Here is a 27,975-nt window from a genome sequence, read left to right on the forward strand (position 1 = left end):
TATAAGCAATGATGAGCATTTGTGAATATGTTTGTGCCATCAGAGTTCTCAGCAAACATTATAGAGTAGGTTTGTGGCTAACTCTGCATGGTTGCTCACTGGGCCTTGGAGGAAGGGTGCAAGGAGCCTTTCCCTGCTTTGCGCTCGTGAGCACAGTTAGCTCCTGGAGTATATGGAGCAGGAGATCCTAGCACCACTGGCAGTTCTAGAAACTCCAGCTGAGCTGAACTACCATGGGGTGAAGGGAATCCCTCTTGCACCCTGTTAAAGAAGAGTTTATACTATGCTATCACTTCTGCAGCCATTATGGATGGTAGATTGTGAAACCAGGTGGACTAGGTGGTGGGGTTGGATCATGAGAAACTGATAAACTACAGGGAAGTGAAAGAGATGGTAGAGAAGAGAAGCTGAGAGGTACCAGGCCTGCCAGAGGAGGTAGAAGGTAGCACTGGGGAAAAGGCCCTAAAAAGAAGGACCAGGAGATGCTGGGCATTCAAAGGAAGGAGCAAATGAAGCAAGAAAAGCAGATGCCATCAAAGTTCTGGTTTGAATGTTGCTGCCCTTTGATCCAAGAGTGCCTCCAGCTTTCAGTTTACGGGCAATGTTGGTACAAATGGGATAAAGCAGACCAGACCGAGGGCATTTGACTGGGCCTCACTTTCCTTTTGGACCTGCAGATGGAATGGGCATGTGATAGATTCTAATGTGCTTCTGTACACAGTATGAGTATTGATGGAAGAAAGGAAATGAGAAAAGGTGGGCTATGATAAGCAGGACTTTAGTAATACACCAAGTAGCAAGGTTAATCACTACTAGAAGATTACTGTCGCATTTTTTATAGCTTAAATGTTCTTCCCTTTGATACTGATTAACACAGTTATCCTGTGTGCAAGTTTTGCTTACAAACAACTTCACTAAAGAGTACTTGTACAAAGCTTCGGAAAGGAGAAAAATGAGGATGCTTAGGTGAAGATGATTAACTCTAAATTGGAAACATACATAATTATTGAACAGGCTTCAAAACAAAGGATTTGTCATTCCTGTTCAGACCATCAGTTCTCATATCCTTCCTGAAGCAATCCATACTTGGTGCTTCAGAGAAAGGCTAAGCCCTGCCCTTTCCCCCAGCCAATGCTAGGCAGCTGGTCATACAACACTGTACATAGGGATAAAAATGTCCTTCCTAACTTTCTAGTCACCTGGAACCCTGTGTCATCAGATGTGATTTCCCTTCTTAGCTCTAATAACTACTGCAAATGTTACAGTACATCAAAAATTATTCAGCATCACAATTAGGAGTGGTGATGACAAGGCTACTCATTACACTACTTACAAACTCAGAAATTCTTGCTGAAGCTTTCTGACTGGAAATATAAGGATACACAAATCTGAACTGAAAAATGAAGGTAGTGAGTACAGGATGGAAGGTTTTACATTGCTGGTAAACTTCCAACAAGCTGTGTGTTTTTATAGTGCATATAAAGTGAGCTCTGATTTATAGCCTGACTTAGATGCTTAGAATAATTTCTTGTAATCATTATTACTGAGTTGTTTATTTTAGTTGTTTGTTTAACTTGAGCAACATAAAAGACAGTTGTATTTGTGAGAAGTTGGTGCAGCAGAAAAAATATTGATTTCCAAGTAGTTGGCATTTAGACATAGGCAATTAATTTAGCTGGTATTGATCAGTTGTGCTAAAAGTAGACACTCGACCATGAGGGCGATGGCTGTTATTGTTTTTAAACAAATGGACACAGCAAAAAAGTATGTTAAAATACTATCAACAGGAGGGAAGCCGAAAGGACCAGTGAGGCACTGAGTTAAAGCACTAGTGCTTTGATCCTGCAAACATTTACATATGTGCTTCTCTTTAAAAACATGACTTGTAAACATTTGCAGGATCAGTGTCTAGCTTTGAATCTCTGAAGACTAGATAATACATTTTCAGAGCTGCATGAAGTTTTAGTTTCCACTGAAATTAAGGAGAGCCATAGGATCCACAGATCAGAGGATGATTAGAATGTGCAGTATACAGCTGACCTTTCTGTCTCCTCTTCCTGCTTCCCAAATCTTCCTTACCCAGATATCAGAGGAAAGTAGAGTGCAGACTAGTGTTGCTACTAGATGGTAGAGTAGCACTAGTGTGTTACTACTAGATGTCAGTGAATACTGCAAAACATCTGTGAATATTCAACTTGCAATTTTTATCAAATCCATTTTGCTCATGGAAATGGTTTTCACAAGTGATTGAGTTTTACTGATTTACATTAATGAATATTTGCACTTTAAGTACTTGTGCATTCTTCTAATTAGGGAGCAGAAATGATGCCTTTTGGCTTACCTGACTAATCAGAACAGACTCAGGTTCACAAAATAGCTGAGTGGAAGAGCCTGCCCTAAGCCATGTAGGTACACACCTGGCTTTCATCAATATTGTTAGTACCTCAGTTTCATGAGAAGAAAATTTAACCAAAAATTTTGGTAAAAGTGTCACTGAATGAAGCCAACAGACTGCAGGGAATGAAGAATCAAGGCTGAAATGCCATGCCCAACCCCGCTAACTACTTCTAGTTGCAGCACATATAATATGTGTGCTCACCTGCTTTCAGACAGTGAGATAAAAGGCAGAGTGACAGATGTACCACTTACGTTTCCAGTGTTTATTGGGCTAGATCAGGCATTTGTCATTTTTGTAAAGTAGGTTTTTTCAGAGCCATTGTGTAAACATAACGTGATTGACAAGACGGAAGAACAGAACTCTGCTTTAAGATGCAAATTATTGATTTCATTGGGTCAAGGTGGCTGTTGCACAGAGAGATCAAGTACAGGGAGGATATCTCATTACCACAGATGTTAGAAAATAGGTCCTATTATGTCATCCAGTCCATTGCCCTGTGTTTACAGCCAACCTGACTTTTAAGGCTGAGGTTTCTGAAGCTGGATGTAGAGAGACAAATTCCTAAAATAATTCTGCATCTAAATCTAATATTTTAGAAAATTTCAGCTTAAAGGTTTGATAAATGAAGGCTGCTTCCTAAAATTCCCTGTGACATTCTGATCACTTTTTTGAAAGAATGATTATGCTCAGCTACTGCTTTTCTAAAAGAAAATACTCCTGTTTTTAAAAAAAAATCACAAAGGCATAGGTCAGCCAACAGTTCAGCAAAAACGTGAAAGTGTTTGCTGGGTTATGCTGTTGTCACTTCATATCTTGTCCAGCTATGGTGATCCTTTAGTTAATTCCTTCCTAAAAGAGACAGAGTATCAACTCTTGGTACAGTGTAGTTGGTCATACATGGGCTTACTGGTCTGGGGGATTATACAAAATCGTAGACAAAAAGATGGTTGTGTGGTAATCCCATTCCTTTTTCTCAGAAACACTGTTGTGTTTCCCACGGCAACAGTAGCATCTGCTGTTGAAAGAGAGAGAGCTGATAGATCAAGACTGCCCTACTGCTGACTTGAGCAGAATGTTATTTTCTACAAATTAGGGTCAGCTACATGTGTAGACTGGTTCCCTTTTTTCCTCCTAGGGACAACTAATTTCCTTATCCCAGAGGGAGGCAAATGGCTGTGAGGAGGGTGGTGTATGATGTAGGGAGGAGGAAAAATTGTTCCTTTAAGGCACTTGAATGAATCACTGTGGGGGGGGAAGAGGGACAAAAGATAAATTGCTATCTAGAATGGTAAACCAAAGTTATTGAATTTCAAAGCTGTATAGATCTTGAGCTACATTTGTGAAAGTGATTGGGCAGTAAGGATTTCCCGTGCATTTGTGAACTGGATGTAACAATTTGCAAAATAAGGCTGGATTTCTTGCAATAATTTGCAGCTACATTAACAGAAAATAGGACTAAGACTTGTAGGCAAATTCATCCAGGAACTTACATGTGCAGTTTGAGTGATTATTTTTGGACAAAGTGTTTTAAAATAGCAGAATGCGTTTCCACTGGTTTTTAAAAAAATGTTCTGGTAAATCTGTCATACATATATATACAGCCGAATTCTGCCACCCTGACAGTGTGCCTTACTCCAAAAGTAATCTAAGAGCCTGATCCGAAGCCATTGAAGCCAATGGAAAGATACTTTTGACTTCAGTGGTCTTTGATTCAAGCCCTTATTGAAACCTGTGGGACTACTTGCAGAATAGGATACTATTCAACATCAGTAAAGGTAGCAGGATTGGACCCATAATGATCGGGGGGGGGGAATTGTTCACTTACATTTTTGAGAAAATTGATATCCAAGAGAATATCAAGGATATTTGCATTATTCGTAGATAAGTGCAAATATACTTATGGAGCAAGGAGGACAGTTTTGAAAGGCGGGGGGCTAAACTGTACAAGTGCAGAATAAGAATCACAGAGTAAGATTAGAGAATGAAGATGGAAATTGCACTCTGCAAATGTGTAAGAAGAAACAATGCACATTGAAATCAAGAAGAACTGGACCAATTGTTAAGTGCAAATTGAAGGAATACTTCATTGTGCCCCACCTGATTCATGCTAGTCCAAACAAGAAAGATAAAAATGAACAGGACAAGCAAGGATAAATGGAGAACTTTTGGAAGGCTGAATACTATGACAATGAGATCACAGTTCAAGGTGGGATAGCTACAGGTCTAAAAGAGTTCTCTGTCACTAGGGTTACTGTGGATACAGGACACCCTCCTTTTTGAAACAATGTAATCAAGAAGCATCTTTAAACTCTGTGTTTGCTAATATGGATCCCTGCCCAGTGTAAACAGGGATAAACTGTTACAAACCCATGCTATAGAGTAAAGGGGGTTCTTGTCTATAAAATCCATGGGCCCTTGTCTATAAAATCCATGGGCCCTTGTCTATAGAAGAGTTTGTCCACACTGGTCAAGGAATTGTTGGCATACTGCTATCAAGAATGTGTTCAGAGAAGGCTATGGACAATAGTAGAGGTGAGCCTGAGTTCTAGAGCTTCGTCTGTGATCCAGATCAGACCTAACCTTCCTCCAAATTTCTTGGTGTTCACACTGGGGGGAGAGGGATGCTTTGATTAAAACTAGTCAAACTTTCATGTAGAAATGGGCCCATTTTTTGTTTCAGCAAATATGAAGAGAGTTCCTTAGAAGCATCCAAACCGTGAGTCTCCATGAGACCTGACAAACCATCTCTTTCACCTAATCCTGTGCCAGAGGCTTGGTGGTTGAAAAAATACAGTACAGGGCGTGAGAACTCACATTGCTAGCTACTGTGGCTCCTAAAGTCAATGGGCCTGACCCTGATTTCATTTAAAAGTGAGATCAGAATCATGCCCCTGCGCTAAGAACTGTTTTATTTGCTAATAAGATGTAAGTACAACAAAGCAGCTTTTAAGGTGAAAATGTGACCTTTCAAACATAAATATGGACAGGAATTTGAAAAAGCAGTGGAAGAGCCTGTCTAATTTGAACTCTGCTCTATTACCCTTTGCATTTCTGCCCCGTGGCATTTACACAGAGGAATATTCACTTTTGTAATCAAAACTTCAGATGAGACTGGGCACTTCCTTGCTATCTAAATACTCCTGCAATGTCTTATAATTTTTCAAGCAATAACTTCTACAGTGTGACCTTTTGTCTCTTTGACAATTAATATTATTTATGTAATGAAGTCAGTCCTTATCCCAGGATTTATCTACCACCGATTGACTTGCACTCAGACCATGTTAAGCAAAATACATTTCTTCAGGTGGGCTGAATCACTAGATTATGTGACTGCATGGACAATCAGATCTAGATAACCTTTCAACATATCCTTTCTGTACAGGTGCTCGGCTGGATTCGGAATGGGGAATCAATGCTCAATGCCAGCCTAGTCAATGCAAGCTCCCTTTCAGAAGCTGAGCAGCTCCAGCGAGAACATGAGCAATTCCAACTGGCCATAGAGGTAACACCAATGGGAACATTTTGCTTCTCTTTCGCAGATAAACAGTATAGATGGGGCTGTCTCTCAGGCATACATCAAACCATTGTTTGCTTGAAGAAAAAGAAAAAATAATCTTTGAAAAGGCAATTTATCACTAACCTCATACGGTAGGAGGAGCTTAACAGTGACATAAATTATTTCTCATCAATAGCTAGTCCTTTTGCTGTCAGATGTAAACAGTGGCATTCATGAAAACTCCAGACACACACATCCTGGTCATTCCCTTGCTAACGTTATGACCCAATCAACATTCTTGGAAGTGAACTTGAAATAAGAAAAGTTCACAAAGTCAGTTTCTTTCTGAGAACAAGATTCGTAGATTATTTCCAGGACCCACCATTATGAATATATTCATCACTGAATATTAAAGCACCCTCTCAGATGAAATCTCTGTCTGACGTAATTTTGCTGTTTTGGAATGAACAGGGGAAGTTCAGGAAAGAAGAGCTCTCCTAAAATATTGTTTTGTCAGAATAGAGAAGTAAAGTTTGTCCTAACTGTTGTCTAAATTGTGGTTTTGCCACAAGCCCTTTCCATGGTACAGCACAGAGTTATACTGCCCTGGTTTGGAGATTTATATAATATGTTTTTATAGCTGTAGCTCACGAAAGCTTGTGCTCTAATAAATTTGTTAGTCTCTAAGGTGCCACAAGTACTCCTGTTCTTCTTTCAACACTGTAGTAGCTCAGCATCTTCCAGTATTGCATTAAGCAATGTGATTACCATCTGTCACTGCATTTGATATTACGCCGGTGACATACTAAGAGATGTATTTCCTTCTCCCATTCACGCTGATTAAGGAGTGTCTAGTCCCTTAGCTTATTACTCTAATGGTTACAATTTTCATGGGTAAAGGAACATTCTGTCTTTCCTCAGGTCTCCTCCTGTAATCAAAATGTGTTAAAAACAAAAAACAAAAAAAAAACTAGCTAACGTCAAACTTGCAATTGCCATGAAAATAACATCTCCATAGGGGGAGATTTGGGAGAGTACTTTGCTTAATAGAAACTGTATTAAATACTCCTGTAAACTTTAAGGAAACTGACATATGTTATCAGTGTTGCTAGTTGGTTTAGGGGTTATAATCTCTGCAAATAACCAATTTTGATCCAATTCTACTAGGATTAAGGAAAGAGTAGCTCTTCACTGATGTTGCTCCCTGCGGGAAAAGCAAAAGTTTAGTATCTGGGGTAGAGGGAGGGTGGAAATTATGTATCAGCTGGTTGGCATTGAATTGTGCTGACTAAATCTTAGCAGCACTAGGCAGACAGCACTGTGGGGAAGGATACACACTGTCTGTGTATCACAGCTTGCTACCACTGGGGAGATACTTGTATTCAGCAGGAAATGCGAGCCACATAGGGAGAAAAGGATTATAACATTGTAGGGGAAGAAAGTTTGCAAAGGAGAAAACACTAAATTAAATATTAATAGTGTTTAAAGCTCAACATGTGAGAGATATCTGCAAAGCACATAGGGCAGAGACAGGCCTCTAAAGGATTTCTAAATGTTGCATTCATTTTCATTTAAAATTCTTTAAAGTTTATTTAAAATAAGCATTACTACCCTACCAGCAGTAAAACAGCTGGATATTAAATTAAACCAGTTGTTCTTGAACATCTTCCTAAATATTTCTGCCAATTATTCATCCTTTTTGCTAATAGTTTTCTCTACATTGCATTATTCAACAGTTTATTACCAGAGGTTTTCAGCTCCTTTCCTGGTTCAGGGATTAGATCATAAATGTTTCAAGTGTGAATTTGGCATTAACAGTTAAAAACGAAACAAAGACTAGATGTGTCTTTAGGAGACGTGGGTTTCCTTACAGAAGGTTAAAAATAAAATCAAAATATTGAGTTAAACAGTACCCCCTCCGTGCAGCCACACCAGATGAGGGGGGAAGGACTGAGGGGTGGTCTTCCTGTTGGCAGCCTGCATAAGGGCTGCCCTTGCACTCAGGGGTGTGCAGAGTCTGCTACTCTGTTGCTCCCCCTGGGAGTAATAGCTATGAAAAAGGATGAAGAATGTGTGGATTCATGATTATGTCCCTCCTACACCCTGATCCTCATACATCCCTAAAAGCCTTAAATTACTGTAGTAAATTACTCCTCTAGTCAGCACAGCCAGAGGACTCCAGGAGGTACCCTTGTCTCCTGGCATTCCCCGAGGGTGATGTGACTGCAACTCCCCTTACAGTAACATATTTGACATGTTTCAGAGTAACAGCCGTGTTAGTCTGTCTTCGCAAAAAGAACAGGAGTACTTGTGGCACCTTAGAGACTAACCAATTTATTTGAGCATGAGCTTTCGTGAGCTACAGCTCACTTAGAATCATAGAATATCAGGGTTGGAAGGGACCTCAGAAGGTCATCTAGTCCAACCCCCTGCTCAAAGCAGGACCAATCCCCATTTGCCCCATATCCCTAAATGGCCTCCTCAAGGGTTGAACTTACAACCCTGGGTTTAGCAGGCCAAAGCTCAAACCACTGAGCTATTCATCGGATGCATACCATGGAAACTGCAGGAGACTTTATATACACACAGAGACCATGAAACAATACCTCCTCCCACCCCACTGTCCTGCTGGTAATAGCTTATCTAAAGTGATCATCAAGTTGGGTCATTTCCAGCACAAATCCAGGTTTTCTCACCCTCCGCGCCCCCCCCCCCCCCCAAACTCACTCTCCTGCTGGTAATACCCCATCCAAAGTGACCACTCTCTTCACAATGTGTATGATAATCACGGTGGGCCATTTCCTGCACAAATCCAGGTTCTCTCACCCCCTCACCCCCCTCCAAAAACCACACGCACAAACTCACTCTCCTGCTGGTAATAGCTTATCCAAAGTGACCACTCTCCCTACAATGTGCATGATAATCAAGGTGGGCCATTTCCAGCACAAATCCAGGTTTTCTCACCCTCCGACCCCCATACACACACAAACTCACTCTCCTGCTGGTAATAGCTCATCCAAAGTGACCACTCTCCCTACAATGTGCATGGTAATCAAGGTGGGCCATGTCCAGCACAAATCCAGGCTTTCTCACCCGCCCCCCTCCTCCCCCCGGAAACACACACACACACACAAACTCAACTCTCCTGCTGGCAATAGCTCATCCAAACTGACCACTGTGTGTGTATAATGTCTTCTGCAGTTTCCACGGTATGCATCCGATGAAGTGAGCTGTAGCTCACGAAAGCTCATGCTCAAATATTTGACATGAAATATTATTGTGGCATATTAGATGGTACAAGGCATGGGGAGTCAAGATCACTAAACTTTTTAAAATCCAGGGGGCTCAAATTCTGTTATGAATTATGAATAGGACTTCTGATTTTAGGTTTTAACAGATAAACAGCAATAAAACACTCCCAACAAAAAAGAAATGAAACCAGTATTTATCCAATAAACACTGGAAATGGGTACTTGTATCTATGGGCAAGTGTACACGGAGCAGTGATACAGATTATAGGCATGTGATTTCTAAAGCGCACAAATACGTTGTGCATGAATTGGTCTGGTGTGCACTAGAGGTTCCCCAGTGCTCTTTAACATAGTGCTCTTTGAAACTGTATTATGTTAAAGTGCACTAGGAAACATTACAAAGGGATTACTCACTACAGTACATTCTACTGCAGTGGTTCTCAAACTGCGTCGGACCCCAAAGTGGGTCACGACCCCGTTTTAACGAGGTTGCCAGGGCTGGCTTAGACTTGCTGGGGTCGAAGCTAAAGCCCAAGCCCGAGGGTTTCAGCCCTGGTTGGTGGGGCTCAGGTTACAGGCCCCCTGCCTGGGGCTGAAGCCAGTGGGCTTTGGCTTTGCCCCTCGCCTTGGGGTGGCGGGGCTTGGGTGGGCTCAGGCTTCGGTCCCCATTCCTGGGCCCTGTGATAATTTTTATTGTCAGAAGGGGGTCGTAGTGCAATGAAATTTGAGAACCCCTGTGCTACTGTAACGAGTAACATATATAATATACGTTATATAGCTATATGTTATATAGTATGTACCAAATGAGTAACATATATAATATACATTATATAGTATGTACCAAAACCCTAATTGTTGGACATCTACATAAAACTCAAACATTGCTAAAAATAAACCCTTAAAAATGAAATTAATAACCCCCCAAAAAGAAGCCCTTATTATGAAATAAAACTATTATTATTAATAATAAATTTTGAATGGCCATTTACAGAGATTAAAAGAGATAATGGTCCCTTTAAGGCACCTTCATATTTTCCAGAATTGATGGGTTGGAATATTAGGGCCTGATCCCACAGACACCTGGGCCAAGTGAATATCTTTTCTCACATGAATAATCCCTTTTACGTTAATGGAAATACTCATGTGAGTAAAGTTATGAGTTTAAATGTTTCAGGATTGGACCCTTAGTTTGCTAACTGTTATAGATTTGCTGGTTGCTTTCGTCCTTTGCTCCAGAGTGGGGAGAATTAGGCACTGTGTGGAGGCCAGATATAGCTCCTGATTGCCATTAGCTGAATTTTGGGTTCCAAAAAGTATGTAATTCCATCAGGATTCCTAGGTTACTGCCATAGTGGCAGTAGCTAATCTATGGCATTTAACCATTTATCCGCCAGTGCTTGCTGCTCTCCAGCTCTAACAACGTGTTGTGTACTTGTGTCAATAAAGTGCACCAAAGTGCTTTATAAAAAATAACTGTTAATTCTAGAAAATTATCTGAAAATGTTTCACTCTCTCGCCTCTCCATGCTCACACCTCACTTCATCTCTTTACCATACACCTGGCACATCTGTACAAACCTCTTTTTCTTCCCCTCATACACAGTCCCTCTTTCATGCCACTTCCTTACAGAAGACACACCAGAGTGCTCTGCAGGTACAGCAGAAGGCTGAAGTGTTGCTACAGGCTGGGCACTATGATGCTGATGCCATCCGGGAGTGTGCTGAAAAGGTGGCATTACATTGGCAACAGCTGATGTTGAAGATGGAGGACAGGCTCAAGCTGGTCAATGCGTCAGTTGCTTTCTATAAAACCTCTGAGCAGGTGAGCTGAACAATGTTTCCTAGCATATACTCTAACATAGCTGGTTCCCAACCTAAACAGGAAAGATCTTGATTATACCAACTAGTGGCATCTGCCTCCTAGTCACTTGGTTACTCTCTAATCTGCAGAGAACCTTGACTGGCTCCCAGTCCCCTTTCACAATTGCAGGGCATGGTAGCTTTGTGGGGCATAGCACAGAGTTTCAGCTTTAGGGTTCTTCTACCTTATCTTGAGCAGTCCCCAGGTGTGGATGGAGAGTCTGGAGTATCGGGCACAAAACCCAGAAGTAGAGCTGGTCAAAATTGTTGCATCTGAAAGGATTTTTGATAAATGTCACTTTGAACTATCTGAAAACTTTTGTGCCCCCCCCCATTCTTCTTTTCATTAAAATGATATGAAAAATATTTAGTTTGAGTTTTTTCTCTCCCCTTTCCCCAGGGGGAAAAAGGGAAAGAGAAAGGGGGTGAAGGAGGGAAAGAGCCTGAAACCACAATATTTTTGTTTAGAATTTAGATTAATGTTTTTCTTTTATTTCAAACATTTTTTAAAAGGGCTCTGTTAGTTTGTTTCTTTCCTTTGAAATTGCTCCCGCTTAACATTTACAGTTGTTGACGAGCCCTAGCCAGAAGTATCAATGCTAGTTAGGCATCCTGATACCAAAAAAAAAAAAAAAAAGAAGGAAATAAATGATGGAGTGGCCACTCCTAACCCAGTAGTACAGGGCAAGGTAATGTAGACCGCACTAAGAATCATATATCAGCTCTACCTTGCCTTGTTCTAGGAGTCTATATATTGCAAAGTGCATTCGAACTGGCTTCTGGTATGGTTGGATTAGTCCATCCCTTGCATAAACAAGTGCAATTCTTATTGAGATCAATGGGAATTAGGTCTGCTTACCCCGGGCTTCTCATATGGATGCTCAGATGGCATTTCTTGGTTTAACTTAGCACAATCGTGCAGTTTGTGTTGGCGTGCACATTGCATGTCTTTGGGTTGGGTATACAAAAGGAAACAGTGATTTACATTGATGCCTGCAGAATTACTCACATGCAGTTAGTTCATGCAGTTGAGAGTGCCAGACAGGCCCTGTCAGGACCAGCCACATTGCCCTGCAATGGGTGTAGTTGATTTGATGGTAGCACAGTTTCTTGTCCATTATGGAAAGAGATTTTTCTAACCCCCCTTGTTACAAACTACCCCTTGGCTAGTCTCCAACATGGTTTGTTAAATGCATTTGTAACCATGTTCAATGTAAATGCAAAACCTTGTTACATGTGTCTTTGGCTGGCAAGACTTTTGAACACGGTTACTATCCTTAGTATACATAGGGTTGAAAAGAACTACTGCTGCTAAAGGTATCTGAGGGGAAAAAAACTCACTGAGGGATAAATGGGTGCCTTATGCAGTGAGAAGCGCTGGTCAAAATATATGTAGTTTATTTGTCAAATCTAGACCCTTTTTCCACTGGTGGGTTGTTGATGAGTATATTGCCATGTCCAGCTCATTGGTTGCTTTTATTCAGTGAATGTTTAGTGTAAAGATAGTTCAGCTCACAAACTGTTCTCTGCAAGTAATTGTTCATCAACAATCAGGCTATTTGATTGGTCATCTAGGTCACATGGTGTTTCTGTTCCATGATTAGATGACAATAATTTTTATACACAGGAGGATAGCCTGAAAAGGTAACTGGGGCTTTGATACTCTCAGAAAGGGAGTGGGGAAAACTGTAGGGAGCAGCTGTGGGAGAGAAGCTAGGGCTAAGGAATTGTAAGAAATGTTTGTACTTTTCCATAACTCTGTTCCACCGCAGCTGTTCTGGCTGCCCCTATACTCCCCTGATTTAAAGTTATCCAAGTTCTTTCCTGACTGTGTTTACGACAGACTTCATGCTAATTTTTCCTCATCATGGTAACAGAGTAATGACATTTGCATATATGAGGCAGTCCTGTTTGTAAAAGGCATGCACACAATGCTGTTCATCTCGTTTGGTTAATTGCCTCAGGGCCAGTACTCCAAAACATTTTGATGCCCTCAAGAACCCCAAAATAAAAAGCAGGTAAGCCAAATGTTTATTCCGTGTACAGCACCTGGCACGCTTCCTGCACAAATAAGTGTTCTTGTGTCAACATGCACATTTGCACACAGACAGTCTCACAAATGCAAGCTTCCTCTGAACATCAGCCTTGTTCATACGAATATTGGTGGGAAGTGTGAACGTGGTCAAATCCACCTTCACTGAAAATTTGGGAGAATGTTTGAAGGACATATTTTTGACATCAATGGGACTTAGCACATGGGCGACAGAGCACTTAGAATCCCAGTCAGTCACTATCAGCATGCAGTCTTTTCACAGCAGCAAAAGCTCTGTTGCTATTAAGGGCTGCTCTGCACACTATTTCCATACTGGTTAACTATAGGGGTTTAGGTGGCCCATTCTGGTAAATTTACCAGAGTAAGCTATACCTAAGCAGCTTTATACCAGTATAACCGCATCAACACTATGGGGTTACACCAATTTAAACTATAACCTTTTCTAAAAAACTGTTATGGAATCTGGCCACAGACAAGACCGAATGTTCAGCTGAAGAAAATTAATTCCAGATTTAGTTTCTGTTTCAGGAAAGTATTTAAGCATATGTTTAATTTCAAGCATGTGCTAAATCTTGTTGACTTCAGTGGGATTAAGCACATGTCAAAGCACCTTTCCTGAATAGGGATCATTTCCTGAATGATCTTCTGGGGCCAGATGGAACCCTACCCCAGTATAAACCTCAGGGTTTCTCACCTGTTATTCCTTAGAGGGGGAGTGGGATTTCTCCCCTTAACCAGGATGAGTTACAGACCACAGCCCCAAACTGCAGGGATCCCTAGTGTGAAGAATGGATGACAGGGCCTTCTGTGAAGAGGCCCTTTGCACCCACATATCCAACACTCCCTGATGGCACTGCTCTCATGGACTGAGATTCCAAATACTTATCTGTGAAACACTTTTGACTGGTCTAACAGCGAGCTAATCAGCTTTTAATGAATCTTTATGTTGCTGATTATGACTCTGGTAACTGCGCTGCTGTATTTTGGGGCCATTCTTCAGGTGTGCAGTGTGCTGGAGAGTCTGGAACAGGAATACAGAAGGGATGAAGATTGGTGCGGAGGTCGGGATAAGCTTGGACCAGCAGCTGAGATAGACCATGTCATCCCCCTTATCAGCAAGCATCTGGAACAGAAGGAGGCTTTTCTCAAGGTACTTCTGTAATTGCTCAGAAACTCTTTCAGGCTTGGAAGAACAGCATTATTAAGTATTATTATAGTAATTTATTTTCTAGGAGGCAGAGCAGTTTAGAGCAATGTTTTTGCACTTGCAGGGTGGGAGGTTCTAAATTCTAATCCCAACTCTCCTACCGACCTGCTGTGTAACCTCTGGGCAAGTTTCCCACCTGTATAATGGGGATAGTAATACTTACCTGGGAGAGGCATTGCAAGCATTAATTGGGGAACATTTGCATTACAGTTGGAGCATGTTAAATGCTACAAAAATAGTATTATTTGTTCGCAAAATTATTTATTATGAAAATTTAAAATACCAGATACTACAAGGCATTTCATATGTGCTTATTTGAAATTTACAATGCGTAGAATTCCATGTAACTAATGAATTAGAGATGCATGAAGTAGATTTCACCTCCACAGGGCAGCATCAGGGTTGATTCTGGGCTTTCTGCCTGCCATCCAGGTGTTAGACCATATGTGCTGCTGAGCTGGCTGGCTTGAATGTCAACTAGTCAGGAGCCTGCCACCCATTACAAATGATTATACTTATTTGAAACTACTCACATAGGCCAGTCTTAAAAAGTGAAATAAAGTAATAAAAGTAAATAGATCACTCATTGTGGTATGCAATGAGCAAACTTCATGAGGCATTAATGGTCACATAGCACTGGAAGGGGCCTCCTGTGTTATCAAGTTCAGTCTTTGCTATCGCAAGCAACCCTATCATATAATCACATTCATAAATTTATCAGTCGATTTCTGCTAGATTAAAAATGTATGCTCTGTACCAGATCTTTGCACAATTACTTTATTAGCATCATTAATTTGCTTCAGGAAATTAAATTAGCCATTGTTTCTAAATAGCCAGGTATTTTAATACTGTGTAATGCACCATCCATGAGATTTTTAGTTTAGTATGTGATATGTGGTGTATGTGACTGTCAGATGTTGTGCTCCAGAATTCTTTCATGCATGAGGACCTGCTTCTGGAGGTCAAGAGAAAAACTCACTATTTAATAAATTTGTTTTATTTTTACTTGTGCAATGGTAACTCTTCTCTTGCGGGGTTTCCATAGGCCTGCACGTTAGCACGAAGGAACGCTGAAGTATTCCTCAAGTACATTCACAGGAACAACGTCAGCATGCCTGGAGTAGCAAGTCATACCAGGGGGCCTGAGCAGCAAGTGAAAGGTTGGTGCATTGATGCAATGGCAGCATTAAGATTTTTTCTCTCACCAACCTAGATGTCAGATTCTCATCATCCTAAGGCTTCTAGACATGTCATAAAGGAGCCCAGAAGCTTATTACCTTCTATAACTGAAACAACATCCATTATCAATAACTTTAACAACATCTTGGGACCTTTATGAAGGCGTTCCTTTCTCTATTAGACCGAATTTCTCATACAAAACACTAACTTTGGTGAATGTTAAATGGACATCAGAAAAACACTGGGTCTGTGGCTCCTCTCATTTGGATGAAGTCTACAGGAATGACAGGGTGGAGTTCCATGGGTTGTGTGATACAGGAGCTCAGACAGGATGATCATAAATGCCTTCTGGCCTTAAAACCTATGAAAGTAAGAATAGACACAAATCAAATATAAGATCTCAATACACTCCTTTCCTGCCAAGAAAAGCAGAAAATCAAAATCGAAATATGCTTGTCATCAGAATGCAACTCATCAATTCATTTTTTATATTCCAAATCACGCTGCCACATCAAGCACTAACCAACTGTCCTGTCCTTCACTAGTCTCTTTCACTTGGTCAAAAGAACATTGTTGCAACATAATGATATATTTGAAGTTTTTGGCTGTGTTTCCACTGCTACTCCCCCACTCTTAGATTAGCAATCGAACAGTTGCTAATCTATCCCCAGCAATCATGTGAGGTGCTGCTAAAGATGAGCCTAAGTGAATCTGCAGAACTAAGCAATTTTTTTTATTATTGAATTACTTGTGAAGTTGTAGAAAGGAGCAGATTAATGGCAATGCAGACATCATATAGATTAATAACAAGAGAGCAGGAACCTGGGTTATTTGTACTCAATAAGACGATCAAAATGCCTCTGATCATTACAAAAGACACTTTTTCTTTCTATGAATGCTAGTGTTTCAATTGGTGCCAGATTTAATCTCATACTTAGCTAAAGTTGTCCATGAATTTGACAAGTTGGTTGTATTTTGTCACTCTGTGATTTCTGTGTCTATTAAAAATTATGGGCCCTGATTCAGCAAAGTACATAAACACATGCCTAACAGTATACTAGTGTGTAGTCCTTATGTGAGCATGCAGATAATCAGTTTTTCAGTTCAGTGGCCAAACCAAAAAAGAGGGGGGGGAATCATTTTAGGTTAACCTGAAATGAAATGTTTTTGAATTTTTCAGCTAACTGAAAAAAAAATAAAAAATTCATTACAGGTTGCACAAAATGTTTCATTTCATTTTGTTTCTGGGGTGTTTTTACGTTTAAAAAAATTAATAACACGTAAGTAAGATTCAAAGCAAAAAGTGGTTTTGGATCAAAATGTTGAAACATTTCATTTAGAAAATGTCAAAATGAATATTTCAACTTTTTCTAATGGGGGAGGAGGGGTGTTCAACCAAAACAATTTGGTGAATTCAACACAAATTTACAAAGTGTTTTGGTTGACTCAAATTTGCATTTTTTTTATGAAAACAATTGCATCTAAAAATTTCACCCAGCTCTAGTCCTTATTGACTTTGACGAGACTACTCACATACTTAAGTGTCTTGCTGAATTTGGGCCTTGGTCCTCAAGCAGGGCTTGACTGAATGGCTATTGACAAATAAACTAGTCCACAATAGCTCCCCATGTGGACACTCTACACTGGAATAAAAGTCACTTTATTCCAGAATAATTAGTGAGCTTCTAAAGCAGAGTAATTATTCTGGAATAAAATCACTTTTATTTTGGAACAGAGAATGTCCACATGGGGAACTATATTAGCTTATACTGCAATATTGTATTGTATTTTTGTCACTAGTCTTTTTTAACCCAATGGTTTGTTTAAGAAGGATGATCTGAAGGGCTCTACTCCTGCAAGTTCACCCTTGTGACAGTGAAATGAGCTCAGACTTTGTTGGTTTATGTCTGCGTCCACTTATAGAGCCATTCTGCTTGGCCCCACAGCCATTCTGAGTGAGCTGCTGCAGAGAGAGAACCGGGTTCTTCACTTCTGGACTTTGAAGAAACGGAGATTAGATCAGTGCCAACAGTACGTGGTCTTTGAGCGCAGTGCCAAACAGGTACTGTAATGACCCAGTCCTGTCTGGGGGGTTTATACATCACCATTGTATATATATATATATATATATATATATCACCCTTTTGTGTTGGGCTACCACTGCATCTCAGAATGCTATCTACAGTCTGTGATTTGTAACTGGCAAATGGAAATGGAGGGAAAACCCCTACATTTTGGAGGCATTTTTAAAAAACAAGAATAATAGTTTTGTCAATCCAAATTCTTGGCCAGTTTTGCTCAGTGGTTTGAAAGCAAGAAGAATGAAAAATTAAAATCCACACTTAAGACCCTCCGTAATGAAAGGAGCTTCCAAATATAACTCTGCATCTTACAGAGCACACTGACAGAGCAGAAAAGACTTTGGCCTAGATACAAGGGTAACCTGTAAAGTGGTATGAATTTCCGCTTGGTAGGGGTATTTGAGGGAGTCTGACAGAACCCAGAGAAGTCTCATGTGAATGTAACTTGAAGTCAGTGGGAGTTTTGCTGAATTAAGAACCACAGAATTAGACTGAAAGGGTCTGGAAGAGTGAGATGTTGCAGAAAAAGTACCTAACAGGGAGACGTTTGTCCCTACTGTAACTTATAACCTTTCGCACCTTCTTCCCGTTCCAGGGCCAAATCTAGCAAAGAGGTGTAAGGTGGTGTTATGTGTTGGCAAGTGGGTGTAAGGTAGTCTAAGTGAGTATAAGGAAACATAAAGGTGAAAGTCTCCACAGCTTTCCCCTTGTGTAGTTATTTATAGTAGTGCAAAGTGCTTACTGTGTGAGTGACAGGAGAATTCTGATAGGGCTATCTGTCTATCTCAGGGGTAGGCAACCTACGGCACGCGTGCCAAAGGCGGCATGCAGGCTGATTTTCAGCGGCACTCACACTGCCCGGGTCCTGGCCACTGGTCCGGGGGCTCTGCATTTTAATTTAATTTTAAATAAAGCTTCTTAAACATTTTAAAACCCTTATTTACTTTACATACAACAATAGTTTAGTTATATATTATAGACTTATAGACAGAGACCTTCTAAAAATGTTAAAATGTATCACTGGCACACGAAGCCTTAAATTAGAGTGAATAAATGAAGACTCGGCCCACCCCTTCTGAAAGGTTGCCGACCCCTGGTCTATCTTCTGCATTTATAAGACATCCATTTCCTTAATATCTGGGTACCACACACAATATGTTTTTTAAAATTTTGTTATTCTCTCAATCCCCATGAGGTAAGGAAGTACTGTCATCTCTTCTTTACAGTTGGGGACCTAAGGCGCAGAGAGATTTAGGGTATGTCTACACTGCAGTGAGACACCCGCGGCTGGCCTGTGCCTGCTGACTCAGGTTCACCAGACGCAGGCTAAGGAGCCATTTAATCGCAGTGTAGATATTCTGGCTCAGGCTACAGCTGGAGCTCTGGGACTCTCCCGCCTAGCAGGATCCTAGAGCCTGGGCTCCAGTCCGAGCCCAAACATCTACGCCACAACTAAACAGCCCATTAGCCCGAGCCAGCTGGCATGAGCCAGCCGGGAGTGTCTAATTTCAGTGTAGCCATACCCAAGTGACTTGGCCAAGGCCATACAGGAATTCTGTGTCAAAGTAGGGAATTAAACCTGGGTCTCCCAAATCCCAGGTTAAAGCCCTAACCGCTGGACATTCCTTCCTCTCATCCTTCCTCTCCCCCTCCCCCCTTTGCACAAGTATAAATCACTAAACAAGGGGCAAGGCAATGGAGAATCACACCTTACATTTGTGCAACTTGCATACGAGGAGACTGAACAAGATAAGAAAATGCAGGTTAATAGGTGTAAGAGTTGGGGTGGGGAGGACTCTCACTCATTCTCCTGTTAGCTGGTTTTCCTAGTACAAGCCTCCTTTCTGGCCCCACTCCAGTTGCACATTGCCATCCTGCCAGTACAAAGCAGCTGGAAACCCAGTTGTTCTGGCCCCCTCTGTGTAAGGGGGATTCCTGGATTTTGTTTCACCACTGAACATAGTGTGGCTGAACCAGAGAATCTGTTCTTCCACATGTAAATTACTCTCACTTAAAATCCCTTAACTCACTCACAGGCAATTTATGCCACTTTACATATCCCCTCTGAATCTGGCCAACTGATGGGTTCTCTTGATGTGTCCTTAGAGTATGTTTTAATACACGGAGCACAAGGTCCCACTGGAACCAAGATCCTTCATTTGTAAGAGTTTTCATAAGAGGAGTAATTCTTGAAATACAGACATATTTTTTTAATTTTCTTTGGTTGCTTTTGCCATTCCCAGGCCTTAGACTGGATCCAAGAAACAGGCGAATATTACCTCTCTACTCACAACTCCACAGGGGAATCAGCAGAAGAAACTCAGGAACTCCTGAAAGAATATGGGGAATTCAGAGTACCTGCCAAGGTAAACAGTAACAACATTCTAATTATGGCATCTGCCTTTCGTGAGCCTGTGTTTATGGTTCCTATTTCACACTCCCTTTTTCAGGGGCTTAGAACTGTGCAATAAATATTCTCTGGATTCTGGAATCTGCTGTTGACATTCTTGGCCCAGGAGGGAACTTTTTCCTTTGAGAACTGTGGCACACCATTTTTGAACCAGTCTTGAGCACAAAAAGGGGATTTTTATGCTGTCTTTTTTGGTGATGGGGTAGTTTTGCTCTGCTCTAAAGCAGGGCGAGCTGATTTGTACAAGGAATAATTCACAGGTATCAAGTTTCTAACTTAGACATAGTGAAACTCCCACCACAAACAATTTTGTAAAAAATAATTGAATAGTTAATTTAGGCTAACATAGCTGAGGTCACCTTGGCCTGGATGGATGTTCCTTCTGTAATTACTATTGCAATTTGTTTAATTGATTCTCTTTGGACTGGCTACTTACGACCATCCTATTCATTAGAAGTGCTCCATTGATCCCACTGAAGTACTTCTAATGAATGGGTTTGTAAATTCCCAGGATTAGTTCTGTTGTCTCCTGAGCTTCATTAGCAAGAAACTATTAATTGCTATGGACCATTTCTGTGGAATCTGGGGTTGTCATAGATTGATGATGGGATTGGAACTGCTTCAGGCAAACTAATCCAAACCAAAGTTAATTTATAGACAGAAAATACACTGAATCCACAAGGATATTAACACTCACAGATATGGATCTAAATTGCTAAGCCTGACTACAGCAGGGCACCAGCCTCAGTGTTATGCAGCCTCAATCCACTGTGTATAGAAATGGATATTCCTTAATTCTTCATGTGAATGTCCATGTTTGTGTGGGCTTCTATCACAGACTTCATGTTCATCCTCCTTCCCTTCTTTTTCTTATAAAAGTTTGTGAGTGAATATGTTGTTTGTGAAATGGGGATTAATGACAAAAGAGTGAAGTGGGTATAAGTCAGGGTTCTTTTAAAGCAACAGCTCTCGGTGGTTTTCAGTGCCTTAAGCAACTGGAAAATGTATGCCTCTCCCAGACCATTGCCACGTTCATAATAAGATGTCAATGAGCCGTTTTCCAACCACAATATTTTCTTGTCCAAGGTGAAGATGCAAGAGCAAAGGCACTGATAGTTTTGTGAATTACATACCCTTCTCACAAGGTGAAATTGAATTTAATGAAACAATTTATAATCTTCACACCTACTCCTTCCTCAGTTAATTTTCTAGTGCTACTGAGGTGGCCACAGACTCTCCGATTCATGTGTTTTGCTAGTGGAACTTCTAGAACTGCCTTAAAGTTTGAAATCTCCTGGAAGTTTTGTGGAGTGAAACATACATTTGTACATTCATGGCTAGATTTTCTGAGGTGCCAAGCATCTGAAGCTCTTTTGATTTCAGAGAGAGCTGCAGGTGCTCTTCACCTTTGAAAAGCAGGCCATGCAGCATTCTTCAGGACAGAAGGCAGATGTACTTTGGGGATGTGATTGACTCTCATTCTGTTTTTGAAGATTAATGTTTGAGTCACAGATGGAACTCAGTTTGATTTGTATACTTTAGACATTTGCTTTTATAAGCAGTTTTCACCACAGACAGACCGGGCTCAAATCTTACATCCAGACACCTTCAATTTCTGGAGGCAGTTTGGAATTCAGACTTAAAATCCAGCTCTAAATGTAATTATTGTTCCATTTGTCTACAATGGACTGAGCCAAAACCCCAGATCTGAAACATCCCTAAACATCAGATCCCATGGTGATTGTGGCAGTACACGAACCTGACTAGAATAGAACTTGAAGAGGGTGGAAGTCTGGGTATGAATGTTATATCTTGGGCCCTTTTTAGTTTTTAATGCTCTGATTAGAACTAGAGCATTGTTTTATATCTGGATCCAGTTCTTGGGTAGGACTCTGCGACCTCTATGATCGATCAAACCATATTCAAACTAGTAGAAAGAGAGCCTGAGACATAAGCCCTTGTATTAGAGGCCTGGCATGAGGCAGGTCCTGCTCACAGAATTTGGCAAGAACAGGGCTAATATTGCAGAAATACACATTCCTAAGAAGTACTAGTCACATAGTGCTTATGCAAACACATCCCGATATCAAGGATGGTTCAAAAACATTCCCCAAGGATAACAGGAACACACTGAACCCTCCTAAAAGATAAGGTCAGGATGACAGTACATAATAGAAATGTTTTAATCAAACCAACATATACAAAATGATGGGTGATAACTAATGACATCAGGGGGTGGTAACTAACTATGTCAAAGGGGCAGTACTAATTTGTTTGTACTGGGGTATAAAGATGTATCTCAGAGCAAGTATCTTTGGCCAGCCTAGGGAGCAGTGGAAAGTCCCGCCACTGACTGAGCTGCGTTAGTGGTCCGGTAGAGTCTGCGGGATACTAGTACTGTGCTTTGTCGACAATAAACCTGGCCAGGTGCCTTCTTCCCTTAACGGATCTTGTCGTCTTTGGGTGGTTTGTTTGAGGTCTGCCGTGCCACCTGTCTGCACAGGGCTGGGGCAGCACACAGAGGGAACACACACACACACAGCCAAACATCTGTCAACATCTAAACACAGAAATATCCCAGAAATTTCATTCAGAAAGCAGAAATCAATGACTCAAGCCCACCTCCCCGGCTGATGTTTTGAATACTGATGACAAAATGTTTAAAAGACCTAAATATGGATTCAGAATGATTGTGTATATATTATGGTGGGAAACTTGAAATGTTATTCACTGTCCAAAATCAGAGCCATTACAAATAATGATTTGATATTTCTGTAGGGTTTATAATATCAAAACAAGAAGTAATAGGTTAAGAAAGAAAAGATCTGTCAACCTTTCATCATATTTTTCCTTTATGCATTTGTGAGTACAGTTGTGGAGCCTTAACCTTCCATATTTCATGCAGGGGATTTCTCACCCTGCAAGGTGAATTCCATTGATTAACACTGAGTCCTCCTTGCCAAAATGGCATTGCCTTGCTGCAGGACAGGCGGGAGTTTAAAGCTTCTGGACTGTACGTATTATGAAATAAAGTCTTTATTTTAGTATGTGTAAGATTGTGAACTGCATCTGGCTGCTGTGTGAATTAAAATCAAAGGAAATAATCATAAACCTGTCATAACCACGGACCATGTTTTGGGCAGCAAACCAAGGAGAAAGTGAAGCTTCTCATACAGCTGGCTGACAGCTTTATAGAAAAAGGACATATACATGCCATTGAAATTAGGAAATGGGTCACCACTGTTGACAAACGCTATCGGGACTTCTCTCTGAGGATGGGGAAATACCGCTACTCACTGGAAAAAGTCCTTGGAATCAATACAGAGGTACTGTAAGTCAATGTCCTGCTGTGATATTACACCAAGCAATCCAGAAACAGCTCTACCTACAGAGAAAAAGCTACTCATCTGAGGTCAATAGGCTAACAGAGTCATAGATGAGAAGGAGGAAGGAAGAGCCTTCTACACAAATGCTTGCGCCCATAAGACAGGGAGATTGTATGGATACTGGGGAGGAGTGGGTAATAGATCAATCGGGTAAAACAATCCAAGTTAATTTTATCATAAATCACAACTCCTGTTCCCAGCCCCTGGTCTTGATTTCCACATTCCAGCCCTTACAGCTAAGGTCTGAGAGCTCCCCATCACGTCTCTGGGTTCTCCTAGGGAGATGTCCAGTAAAACACAGGAAACAAAAATGTCACACTTTCGGTATTTTGTAGTGGGGATAAAAATCTTTCAGGCATTCATTTTACATCATAAACAAGCAAAGGACACACACAGTCATCACCAGCAAACCCATAATTTAAAGGCACGTTTAAGGCCTCTGTTTTACGCACCCCTGCTAATCACTGTCTAGATTGGAATGCCAGGGGCAGAAGAGAATTGGAAGCAGGTATTGAACCTAGTATTGTGAGGAACTAGAAAGAGGCCTTTCTTTCTGAACACATTGTAGGATAAATACCCATAGACTTAGATTGGGGATCAGATTCTGTTCTCCTAACTCAGGTGAATAGTCCCTTTAAAACAAATTGATTTAATCTTAGGCTAGATTGAAATACTTTTACACTGAATAATACCTCACTTCCAATTATTGCACTATTTTTGGAGTAAAGTACAACTGAACTAATTTAGCCTGTTAGGTGTACGGTAAGCAGATTTAGTTCTTTGTCTCCACTTTTGTTCCTAGATAGACATAATGGTAGAGACCTTATTAATACATAGTGATTCAATTTTAAAAAAATTCTCTCTAGGTGAAGCATAAATAAAGGGTGCTGTTGATGTCTCTCTCGCTCTGTCTCCTTAATTCTTCTGTTTATCTCTGAATTTGCTTCATTTTATTTTTGGCAGTTTTGTCCTATTTTTATTCCTTTTTATCTACTCAGTCTTGCGAATGTGCTGCCTATTACATAGCACTGGGATTAGACCCAAATTAAAATCTGTGTTGTTACTGTTTATAGGATAACAAAGACCTGGAACTGGACATCATTCCAGCGAGTCTTTCAGACCGGGAGGTGAAGCTGCGAGACGCAAATCACGAGGTTAATGAAGAAAAAAGGAAGTCAGCCAGAAAGAAAGAGTATGTGCCAAAACACACACTGCAACAACATAGCACATGAAGTGACCCTTTCCCATGGTCACAACCAGTATTAACGACTCCATAATTCCAGCCAGTTGTGGGGCGATGGAGATATGTCTATATGGGCTTGAATAGAAATTGTGACTGTAGGCTGGAGTGATTTCAAAAGATTTAGTTTGAATTTCTTTGTGATTAATTATTTTCAGAAAGGTTAAGGAGTAAGTCAGAGAAGTGGATTAGTACATGCTGGTTATAATAATTGAGAGACTCGTTATCACTAGGGTCTTTCTGTCTGGATAAGAGGGAGAAGAGAAAGTTAAAATAATATGTATATGTGCAATCAAACATTGTTTCCCAATTAACCTTTTATGATCAGATGGTGTGAAATCCTGATCCCATTGAAATCAAGGGGGGTTGTGATATTGACTTCAGTGAGGCCAGGATTTCACTCACAGTGTTTAAAATTCTCAGGTTGAGATAGGCTTAAAAATCTCAGAACTAAAAGTCATATAGGCCAGGCTAAAATAGGGAAAAACTGTAATTTCAGAGCACACATTTTGGCTTACTTCATATGTGTTATGGTTCTGAGTTTAGTCATTTATACAGATGGTCTTTCTCATGTCTGTGAAATATTAAGTGTGATGGAGGGACTGTACAAGAAGTTGTTTGGTTTTGAGGGCATGTTATATTTGTGGTTTTACAAAGTTTGGGCCCAGATTTTCAAAATTTTGGGTGCACAACTTGAGAAACTTAGGGCCTACTTTTTTCAGAGGCGTAGAACATCCCAAGCTCTGATTGACTTCAGTTGGAGCAGTGGTTGCTCAGAACCTCTGAAAATCAACATCTACATGCTTCAAGTTGGGCACCTAATAACTGAGCCAACTAAAGGGCTAGACTGTGCCAATCCTGACACTGAGTAGTTTACTCTACAAATAGTTCTACTGAAATCAAGGTACTACTCAACATGAGTAAGGGTGACACCAGGTTGCCCATAAATAGTGGATACTTCTAAAAATGTAGGTGGTGTGGGCCAATTTCAAAGTCCTTACTTATACAAAAGTCCAGTATAATTGGTGGGAGTCACATGACTAAGGACTTCAGGACTCCCCCATAGATAAGACATGCCAAAGGATTGGAGAAACACATTGTAATTGGATTTTATTCCAGAAGGCTGTTTTTTAAAATGTGGAACTATACTATATGTAAGATTGGTCCCAAGTGACTAGAAAATACGTGGTATTTTGTTCATAAATTTGTAAGGTATGATTATTATTATTTGAATTCCCATAGAGCCTAGGTAATACCAGTAGGTGAAAATTAGAGTGGAACTGCACTGATTTATGACAAATATAGAAGAGATTTTTTCTCTTTAGTAATGCCATAAATGTGTATTATGTATAAGCTGACTGAACGACCTTCCTCCTTCCAGATTCATTATGGCTGAACTGCTTCAGACTGAAAAAGCGTATGTCAGAGACTTGCATGAATGTTTAGAGGTAAGTTCTTTGCCCTCTAAGATCATAGTATTCTCAGTAATGATACAGCATCCTCGCATATATTTGTGCTGTTCTAGACTGTACAGTAAAGCCTGTGTGTCAGACACTGACTGGCACCTGCAAGGAGTGAGAGGGTGTGTGAGAGGATGCTAAGGCAGGTAGGAGGTTTCCTTCAATTCAGCTTCTCTGGCCCCCGGCAGTCATGCTTAGGGGAAGATAGAGGCAGGGCTGGAAAGTGCAGACAATCAGGTTCCACTGGTGGGAGCATAGGCACCAACTTCCTCAGTTCCTGGGGGAAGCTCGACCCTCGCTCCGCCACAGGCCTCACTCCCACTCCACCCCTTCCCCCAAGCCTCCACCCCACCTTTTTCTACCCCAGGCCCCGCCCGTACAACACCCCTTCCCCCTACCCCGCCTCATTCTGCCCCCTCCCCTGCTCTTTCTGCCCACAGTCCTCCCCCTCTCCCGGAGCACCTCCTGCACACCACTGAACAGCTGATCACCGGTGCGTGGGAGGGCGGGGGAGGAGCTGATCAGCAGGGCCCGCCAGCAGGCTGGAGGCGCTGAGGGGGAGGGAGAGAAGCTGATCCGGGGAGCTGCCAGTGGGTGCTGAGCACCCACTATTTTTTTTATGGGTGCTCCAGCCCTGGAGCACCCATGGAGACAGCACCTATTGGTGGGAGTTGGGGAAGAAGTAGAATGAGCTATTTTTTTACATTGCCAAAAAGAGAAAGTGTGGCAGATACTCTTATGAATATGTCTGTGTGTAAATATTTGCACCCCAACTGACAGTCTGAGCTCTCCTCTATTTCTAAAAGCTTCATTCATCCATTCAGAGAGTAGAAACACTTCCACATGACTTTGGGGCTCAGGTCACTTGCAGGTTTAAAATAGTGTAAATCGCGGATTCTCTGTAACTTGAAGTCTTTAAAACATGATTTGAGGACTTCAGTAGCTCAGCCAGAGGTTATGGGTCTATTACAGGAGTGGGCAGGTTAGGTTCTGTGGCCTACAATGTGCAGGAGGTCAGACTCACTAGATGATCATGATGGTCCCTTCTGACCTTAAAGTCTATGAGTCTGTGGAAAACTAGGTAATTATGAATAGCAAATACTTCATGAATTAATCCAGAGACTGAAATTTGTTCATTTAAAACATTCCTTAAATAATTTGTGTGTAACATCTCATTAAAAATTGAACTCTGTGCCTGGATAGTTTGTGAACAGAAAAAGGGTCTCCATCACACTGGTAAATACTGTGTTGTAAATAGTTTGCTAAATTCTATTTAAGGGTTTCCTCTGAGTAGATCTATGATACTGAGGACAGTAAACAAGGTAAACCTTACAGACAAGGTTAGCATTCAAGTTCCTACATCTAGAACGTGGCTTTATACATAGAATGATAAATGCTTCACTCTTAAAGTTGTGAACTCATCTTACCTTTGAACTGTTTTCGGTCTGTAGTTCTATTTGGCCATCAGCAGTGAGCATTCAGAGAGAGAGTGAGCTCTGGTTTTGTCGCCATGATTTCACTTCCCCCTCAGACATCCTTCTCTGTGTCAGCACTTCGAATTTCTTGAGACATTTTTCACGTCATTGGAGCATTTCCATTTTATTTCTTTTCAGATTGTTTAATCTCCAAATGCACTATTTCCCTTGTCAATCTGTGCCTTTGGCAAGAAAATAGGAAGCTCTGTTCTTTTGCTTTGTACTTCTTGGTGCTAAGAATTTCTTGTGTCTTCCAGACCTACCTTTGGGAAATGACAAGTGGAGTAGAGGAGATACCTGCTGGGATTCTTAATAAAGAACATATAATCTTTGGCAACATTCAGGAGATTTACGATTTCCATAACAAGTAGGTTTTCGTAATGTGTCCAAGAAGGTTCATTAATTAAAAAACAAAACAAAACAAAAATCCCCAAATCATTTTGTACGTATATATAATGTGTGCTGAGAACTGGTACAGTA

The 27,975-nt window shown here is 40.9% G+C and overlaps 1 protein-coding gene across 1 annotated transcript in view; it reads left to right on the top strand.

Moving 5' to 3' along the window:
• KALRN (kalirin RhoGEF kinase) overlaps positions 1-27,975 on the top strand; it is a 765,876-nt gene that overhangs the window by 509,419 nt on the left and 228,482 nt on the right. The window contains exons 16-25 of the mRNA XM_084643219.1: positions 5,781-5,900; positions 10,748-10,966; positions 14,058-14,207; positions 15,310-15,424; positions 17,390-17,505; positions 19,768-19,890; positions 23,078-23,260; positions 24,394-24,512; positions 25,942-26,008; positions 27,753-27,862. Coding sequence (XP_084499345.1) covers positions 5,781-5,900; positions 10,748-10,966; positions 14,058-14,207; positions 15,310-15,424; positions 17,390-17,505; positions 19,768-19,890; positions 23,078-23,260; positions 24,394-24,512; positions 25,942-26,008; positions 27,753-27,862 — 1,322 coding nt within the window. The remainder of the gene's footprint in view (positions 1-5,780; positions 5,901-10,747; positions 10,967-14,057; positions 14,208-15,309; positions 15,425-17,389; positions 17,506-19,767; positions 19,891-23,077; positions 23,261-24,393; positions 24,513-25,941; positions 26,009-27,752; positions 27,863-27,975) is intronic.

Source organism: Lepidochelys olivacea (assembly GCF_965140295.1).
Source record: "Lepidochelys olivacea isolate rLepOli2 genome assembly, chromosome: 11".
NCBI lineage: Eukaryota > Metazoa > Chordata > Testudines > Cheloniidae > Lepidochelys > Lepidochelys olivacea.